This window comes from Rhincodon typus, chromosome 13 (assembly GCF_021869965.1).
Source record: "Rhincodon typus isolate 14 chromosome 13, sRhiTyp1.1, whole genome shotgun sequence".
Taxonomy (NCBI): Eukaryota; Metazoa; Chordata; class Chondrichthyes; order Orectolobiformes; family Rhincodontidae; genus Rhincodon; species Rhincodon typus.
The window spans coordinates 4,013,876-4,022,556 of record NC_063344.1 but is presented as its reverse complement, the minus strand read 5'-3'; the positions used below and the strand labels follow the sequence as shown (position 1 = coordinate 4,022,556).

Here is an 8,681-nt window from a genome sequence, read left to right as displayed (position 1 = left end):
TAACATTCCAACCAGGCGGTAGTGGTTGGTGGGGGGAGAACCCAGACGAGTGACTGTATTTGCAATGTTGTTCTTCATGACTGAGCTGGTCAGGTCCCACTTAGGGAGATTTTCATTGTGTTTCTCTGATCAACACAATCTCTAATGACAAAACAAACCCTCTTAAATGAACACTGGTTTACATAACCTCCAGAGATCTTCAGTGAATAAATGTATTTCCGAGATCACTCGTAACAAGTGCAGCATTGATAATGATTCAACGATCATGACATTCCTCAATCAATAGGTTGGTTGATACCAACTGCCATTTGATTAGCAATCTTTCAGCTAATTAAGTGACATTGATCCATTTGCATGCTTTTTAAAATTTATTCAGTTGTCTCAAAGAACGGCACTACTTTTATCTGCAGCAAGAAAATTAGTTATCCCCTTGCAGTGAGTTACCAGTCACCTATATATGTTCACAATTAGATTGTATAATCCCAACAGAGCCAGTGCTTTAATATAAGGATTCTACAGAGTAGATACTACGGATTCCGTAAAAAAATTCAATAGGTTACTGTGTGCACACTGTAGGGATTTCCGTTGTAAATATATATGTATTTATTGATGGATTATAATCTACGTGATACATTTTGTGAGAGAGTGTATGGTTAGACTGCATGAATACATCTTGACGAATTATAAAGGATGCAGACTTAATCATCCATCAACAAAGCTTGCTGAATGCGACATGCTTTTCCCATTGTAGTGAAAATCTCTTTTATAGCAGTTTCTGAATGAAAATATGAGTTAGACAACATGGCTTTCTTTCAATACTTTGAGCTGAAGGGGTAGAGAAAAGGTCAAGTTAATGAAACTGACAGGTTCTAATGCTGACTCTATATGTTGTAGCATGGAGTGTTAGCGGGCAATTGTATACGCAAAAGCACTGAATACCTAAACCTATAACAAGGCCCTGTCTTGTGTGGTTTGGTGCCACACCATAAATTTGGCTTGGAGAGAGACTTTGTTTTAAATTCATTCACAGGATGAGGACCAGTATTTACTGCCCAGAAGGCAGTTAAGAATTGACCACATCTTTTCCTTCCCTAAAGCACGTCAGTGAACCGACAATCAACATTGGATTCATGGTCATCATTAGACTCTTAATTTCACACGTTTATTGTATTCAATAAACGTATTGTATTCAATGTATCTGCTGTGGTGGGATTCAAACCCGGGTTCCCAGAACATTACCTGGTTCTCTGGATTTACAGTCCAGCGATAATACCAATAGGCCATCACCTCCACAGTGGCTGAGCAACAGACAAAGTCAAGAGAAATAGTAAGAACTGCCAATGCTGGAGACAGAGATAACACAGTGTGGAGCTGGAGGAGCAGAGCCGGACAAAGTCAAGACCTGTTTTCAGGCTTAGATTTCAATGTAGTGCTGTCTATTGTAAATGAATCCTAAATATTCCTCTACATGGTAATCCTAGTGATACAAGGCTCCGATCATACATGACCAAACATATGAACAAGGAACAAGACTTGGTCACTTGGCCTACAATGGTAAGTACTGAGGCAGCCTGAGGTACATCACTGAAGTGCAGAAGTGTCCTGGAAGTGGATGGAAAATGTGCCATGAGGGTTCACAGAGGCTGGCACATGTCAGATGCCAACGTCCATGGACATGGGATGTGTGTGCGTGGCTGGTGCCCAAGGAGTGTGCCCTGAGATGTTGGTCCCTGTGACCAACATGGAGGATCCTCACAGCCAGCAGTGAGCTGCATTTCCCACATACCCATACAGATTGCCATGTTGGTTACAATAGGTAAGGATTAATTTATTTGTACGTTCATATATCCAGGGGCTCTCAAGGCTGTCTCTCATTCTAGAGATTTCTAACTCCTCCCCCATTGTGCTATTTATACTCAGTGATGTGCAGCTCCACTGACGTCATTGTGAGGTTGTCCCAGGGTCCTGAATCCCTTGTGTCCCACAGGACCCAAAGACTACATTGTGGATTTGTACAAGTACAACTCCTGAAGAAACGAATACCAACAATTGAGAGGGTGAACTTGGCTTTGGCCAGTAACACAAACACAGGCTCGTGTTTCATCTCCATTTGGAAATGAAAATTGAGATTGCTGCAAAAACAAGGCAGCTGAGCCCACTTATCCCTTCTTCCAGTTTTACCACAGTAAGTACAGTACACCGAACGTCCTCACTGATCTGGAGCCTTGGCTTTTGGCGTTCCTTGGAGATCCAAATGCAGTGGGATTGTGATGAATGCACTATGGTGTAATCAGGATAGCTGTTCACTCACTGGCATGGTGCATTAGGAATGGGCATGCATCTACTGCACCTTGCATTCTCATAGAATCCCTACTGTGTGGGAGCAGGCCATTCAGCCCATCAAGACCACACCTACCCTCTGAGGAGCATCCCACCCAGACCCCCCCCCCCTCCCTACCCCTGTAACCCTGCATTTCCCACGGCTAACCCAGCTAGCCTGCTCATCCCTGAACACTATGGGCAATTTAGCAAGACCAATCCACCTTAACCTGCACATCTTTGGACTGTGGGAGGGAACCAGAGCACCTGGAGGAAACCCACGCAGACACGGGGAGAATGTGCAAACTCCACACAGTCACCCAATACTGGAATCGAACCCAGGTCCGTGACACCATGAGGCAGCAGTGCTCACCGCTGAGCGACTGTGCCACCCCTTGCACATCTCTCTCATCATATGGGGGGGTTGGGTTCTGGATAGATGTAGCCCACCAGCAAACCTCCTCTCTGCGTCCTCTTATCCTGCTTGTCCCTGATGTGGAGAAGCTGGTGTACCCCACAGGCAATAGTTTCAATGTATCTGCCCTATTGAATTCTTTAAATGATTTTGAGGGTTCCATGATTGGATCCAGCTTCAAGGCTCAAGGAAATAGACAGGAAGTGTATGCAACTTGTGCTCAGATTGCAAACCTCTAAACCCAGTAACTGGATCTGTTCTGGCCGAGGGATGATATTCTTTTACTACCCAAGAGAAATCAGTTTGGGGGACTGTCCCTGATTAGGCCTTCATGAATTTTAGCATAGGCCACAGATCAGCCATGATCTCAATGAAGAGCAGAACACGCTCAAAGGGCTGAATGGCCTACACCTGTTCCTGTGTGGCAAGAAATGCTCACTCATTCAGTAAGTGCTATTTGTCTCTCCATCTACTTGTTACCACCTGGAATGCTAAATAACTGAAAATTTTAATTAATAATATGGTGTTAATAATCCAAAACCAGCTGGATAATTATTTCAGGATCTTCACAAAGGGTCAAACTCGACTTTGCAGCTGTCTACCCCTCAACAGGGAATTCTGTCATAACATCTGAAGTGTCATCTTCAGTGAGATATTCTCTTCCACTAAAGACACAACCCATGTGCAATGCACCCAAGACAGGATTAATTTGCAAATGAAATGAACAGTGACAGTATGAAGTCCAGGCTTATAGGGTCTGGTTGAGTCCTATACAGAGGGACCGAGAAATCTTCAGAATTCATCTCACTGCATTTGACGAAGGAGCAGCGCTTGTGATTTCAAATAAACCTGTTGGGCTATAACCTGGTGTCGTGTGATTTCTGGCTTTGAGTGTTTTCAAGGCAGAGATGGACAGAGCTCTGATCTCTTGGGCAATGAAGGGATTATGGTGGAAAAGTAAAGTTCAGGCAGAAGGTTAATGGGTGGCACAGTGAGTCAGTGGTTAACACTGCTGCCTCACAGCACCAGGGACCCACATTCGATTCCAGCCTCAGGTGACTGTGTGGAGTTTGCACATTCTCCCTGTGTCTACGTGGGTTTCCTCTGGGTGCTCCGGTTTCCTCCCATAGTCCAAAGATGCACAGGCTAGGTGGATTAGCTGTGCTAAACTGCCCAGGGACGTGTGCACTAGGTGGATTATCTATGGGAAATGCAGGGTTACACGGATAGGATAGGGGCATGGTTCTGAGTGGGATGATCTTCAGAGGGTCTGTGTAGCCTCGATAGGCCAAATGGTGTGCTCCCACACTGTCCAGATTCTGTGATTTTATTCTATAAAGGCTTGAGAACCTTAGTCTACACTCTGCAGCTGCTTTTATTGTTCCTTATCTTTAAGAGGAAGCTGAAGTATTCATTGACTGAATACCTCAAACAACTATAGTGATTTTACCACTACACAGATAATGTTGTCATGTGGCTTTAAGTAGGATACAATAAAGGAATTAGTTTGCAATTCTAATTCAGGATTATTAGACGTTAAGAGCTCTCTATATGTGAATATTAAACATCAATATCAATTAACATTTGCTGGGCTTTGAAACTGTGAGCTGTTGTAGAATATTTAACATGTCCTCTATAAAACTGAGACTGAGGAAATACTAGACCCTGCATAATTCCACCAGCAACGTTTTTCTCTATTTATTTTAATCTATCAAAAGTTTCAATTCCTTTTATTGCAAACATAAAAATCGATTTTCTTTTCACAAATTGGTAACATTAAAGCAATGCTGAGCCAGTTAATGCTCAAAGACTGCCTCACCTGATATTCTGTTTGATCCTACTTGGTTTGATGTGCTCCTTTCTAATTCATAGTGGGTCTTCTTGTATATTCAAAACTACCACATGACTGGTTGCTTACTCCGTGCAACCTTTCCACGGACAAAACATCAAACCAGTACCTCGCGGTCCACCTTTTTTTTATTTCCAAAAGGCACCGAGGAACGGAACTGAACACTTGGGAGAGGACAACCTGAGGCGTGCGGCATTTGGAAGCGTTGCCTAAAGATGTTGAATGCTTCATTCAATGGGACTGCGAAATATCTCCACTGTCCCTCGTGGGTCTTATTACTGCCAGAGGCGATCTGTTTGCTGTTTACGCTGCTTTGCAGTGGAGCTATGCTGGATACTATCTTCCGGGTCTCTGCTGTGCGGAAGGAGCCAAGGCACCTGCTCCTGGCCAGTCTCCTCATAAGCGATCTGGTCTATTTACTCCTGGTGATGATCACAACAGTGATGTGGGCAGCAATCATCAGTATACCCACCGTGCTGTGTCTCATCAATTACCTGCTGGTCTTTTCCAGCTTCATTAGCGGCTTCTTTACCGTCACTGCTATGGCTGTGGACAAGTACATTGCAATCTGCTGGCCTTTACACTACCGGTCCCTTTGCACGTCCGGTAAAACTCAGAAGGCCATCGCCCTCATATGGCTCTTGGCCACACTGCATCCACTGGTATGTCTCCTGATGCTTCTGGGGGCCGGCACACCCCCACTGGTCATAGAATCCTTTCGCTGCCTCTTCCCTCCAGTCCAAGGGGGCATCCTAGAAACAGCCTTTGCTTTATTTCAAGTGCAGCAAGCTGTCCTCGCTCTCACCTTCCTGGCCAGCGCAGTGACCATCGTGTTCTGCTATTGTATGATATATAAAGAAGCTCGCCAAACTTCGCCCAAAGTGCGTGCCCGCAATACAGTACTCCTCCATGGCCTTCAGCTCTTCCTTTATTTCATTCCCGTCGCAAACTACATCGTCTACTCCAACCTGGTCAAAAACACATCCATTAAAGTCCAAGTGATGGCCCAGCTACACTTGATCAACATCTCGCTTTTCTCGGTGTTGCCCCGATGCCTGTGCCCTGTGGTTTTTGGGCTGAGAGCCAGCCAGTTATACCTTCATGTGAAGAGACGCCTTTTCAACCAGAACCAGGTAGCACCTCTGCCAGACTCAACATAATTCAAAAGGCATCCAAACCAAAGCCAGCTCGAGGACATCTCTATCCCTGATTCTTACTGACCATCTTAATCCTGCATTCTCCAACTAGAACTATTTTTAGGAGAGTGAATTCAAGTGTCTCAGAACACAATGGAAAGTGTTTTTAAAAACCTGTACTGCATTTGCAGAAATGTGAATTGTTTATAGGTGACGTTTTTGATTCAATGAGAAACGGTCTTATGCATGCATAGCACAAAGGGAGATCCAGAAGACAATTAACTGTGTGTTCATTCAGTATTAAATATTTTCAGTGAATGGTCTTTGAAATGGTGAATGCTCTCTTTACAAAATTAGCTGTGGAAACGAGAATGAGCCTGAAAGCGCTCTTACAAGAAAGCAGTTGTATAGCTCCTTAATTCCAATATTGCTTCTCTTATTGGTGTTAGAGTGGAATATTTGAAGGTCATTTAAATCTTATTAACTTTACTGCAAGGCAATCTATCTTGGTATCACGTTTAACTCATTGCTTGCTTTGGAATGATATGTTCAGGCACAGGCAGGTACATTTCTGTACAACTATTTTTCATCCCAGCCACACAAATAGCCATGAATTGAGATGACTCCTTCAACTAATTTCTCACAAGCTCTGAATGTCATGAAAATAGATTGAAATTTGGGAGGTTAAATGATAGGATGTGGAGTGTGAGCAAATAATTAAATAATATGTTGCTGTAACTCGTATGAATAATGTATCAAAACAGTTTCTACTTGCTGTACAATTTATGCTTCAGTGGATAATTTATTGATATTTTTAGGTCCACAAATGTTTACACAATAACACTTCTGAATATGAATGTATAGATATACACAGAGAAAGCTGTTCCCACCAATGAATACATATGTAGCTTTCTCTGTTTATTGAATAAATCAGGAGTAATTGTCTTCAAAGGCACCTCTATTTCCTTCAGGCAGTACCTGCTAATATATCCAAAATATGGGACAGAATTGGTTCCTCAAAGCTCATATCCCATAATTCAATACAGGTTTGGTCGATGATTCCTGTCATTTAAATTAAAGTACATCCTCATACAGGGTGTCCCTGGATTTTACGAGACTTCAGAGACTACCTTCATCTTTCAGTTTTCTAAAGTTGGGAAACAATGTCTAACTGGCCTGCTATCAGTAAAAGAAAAACCAATCTGTAGTAAGTAGCAATGGTTAAATGCATGGTGTTCTGTTTGCATTAAATTTAAATATGACTGTGCAGTGTTTTTTTAATCATGGTACTGTTCACAAAAAAACTGAAGATTGATTAGGGAACAGGAGATCTATCCGTTATACAGAATGTTAGCTGTGGCTCAGTCTGTTACCCTCCTCCCTCTGTGCCTGAGCCTTGTGGCTCATAGAAATCTAGACCTACACTCAGGTACAGCACTGACAGAGTGAGCCTCAGTCAGAAGATGCATCTTTCTGGTAGTATGTTAAACTGAAATGGCCAAGATCCCAGGAAACTATGTAGAAGAGGATCTTGTGATTATCACACTTGCAGTTTTCAGGAGCTGGCTGTGCATAAATTACCTGCTGCGTTTCCTACATTAGACACTTCAAAGGTTTATTGGCTGAAAAGTGATTTGGACACTACACAAACACAAATCTTTTTATTATTTCAGAATACTCCCCAGTAAATAAAACCAATGCACTACAGAGGTATCTGTACTAGTTTCTACTGGAGGAAAACGATGGGCCTTGGGTTGGGCACAGACGGAAGTTAATAGTGTGAAATTGTCAGGCAGGATTAGCAAAGGGTTGGTGTTTGATACCAAGGTATACTCATGAGGGATGGGCCAGAGGTATTTAGCCTGAGCAAAAACAGAAGTTGCTGGAAAAGCTCAGCAGGTCTGGCAGCATCTGTGAAGAAAAAAATCAGAGTTAACGTTTCGGATCAAGTGACCCTTCCTCAGAACTAGGAAGAGTTCTGAGGAAGGGTCACTGGACCCCAAATGCTAACTGATTTTTTCTTCACAGATGCTGCCAGACCTGCTGAGCTTTTCCAGCAACAGCATCTGCAGTTCTTTTGGTTTTTATTTAGCCTAAGTGTGTCCTGGGGGCACTGGAGAGGTCCAGGAACCAGCAGCATTTTGAAGATACAATGACCCAGAATAAAGGTATTGGAACAAATGGGATGATGAGTGCCTGATGGGGCTGGAAGGAAAGGAAATAGCACAGTCCAAAAGATAACAGAGCCTGCCCTGTGACCTGCTGAACAATCCAAGGACAAGGCAAAGAGTGAGATATAGAAAGAGATATTTTAAACATTGCAAAATTGAAATGGTAGGTTCATTTTTATTTTATTCACTTGTGGGACACTAGCATTACTAGCTGGGCCAGCATTTATTACCCATCCCAAGTTACCCTTGAGAGGGTCAGCTGCCTGCTTGAATGCACTTATAGACTCAGAGTCATTGAGGAGTGACCTTATTGAGGTTTATAAAGTCATGACAGTATAGATAAAGTGACTGACAAGTGTCTTTGCCTGGGGTGGGGGAGTTCAAGACTGGGAAGCATATTTTTAGGGTGAGGGGAGAAATTTTTAAAAAGGACATGAGGGGCAACTTTTTTTACACAGAGGGTAGTTCATGTGTAAATGAACTGCCCAAGGAAGTGGAAGTTGTGTTTAAAAGACCTTTGGATAAGTACATGAATAGGAAAGGTTTGGAAGGATATGTGCCAAACACAGGCAGGTGGGATCAGTTTACTTTGGCGTGGACTGGTTAGACCAAAGGGTCTACTTCTGTGCTGTTGTTTAAAGTTCAGAAATGTTACAAAATTTATTTCAGTTATTTATAGTGGTCACATTCAATTCCTTTCAGTAACTGTAGTGGTTAAGCTGATTATTGTAAATTATCACAAATTGATAATGCAGTGATAAAAATTCCTCCAAACTGGAAGAATCTTTAAT

The 8,681-nt window shown here is 42.7% G+C and overlaps 1 protein-coding gene across 1 annotated transcript; it reads left to right on the top strand.

Moving 5' to 3' along the window:
- Nucleotides 1-4,798: 4,798 nt before the first annotated feature.
- On the top strand, nt 4,799-5,743 carry LOC109938423 (probable G-protein coupled receptor 148). Its single transcript, XM_020536831.1, has one exon. It carries the CDS (start codon nt 4,799-4,801, stop codon nt 5,741-5,743), a length of 945 nt encoding a protein of 314 aa, XP_020392420.1.
- Nucleotides 5,744-8,681: the final 2,938 nt, after the last annotated feature.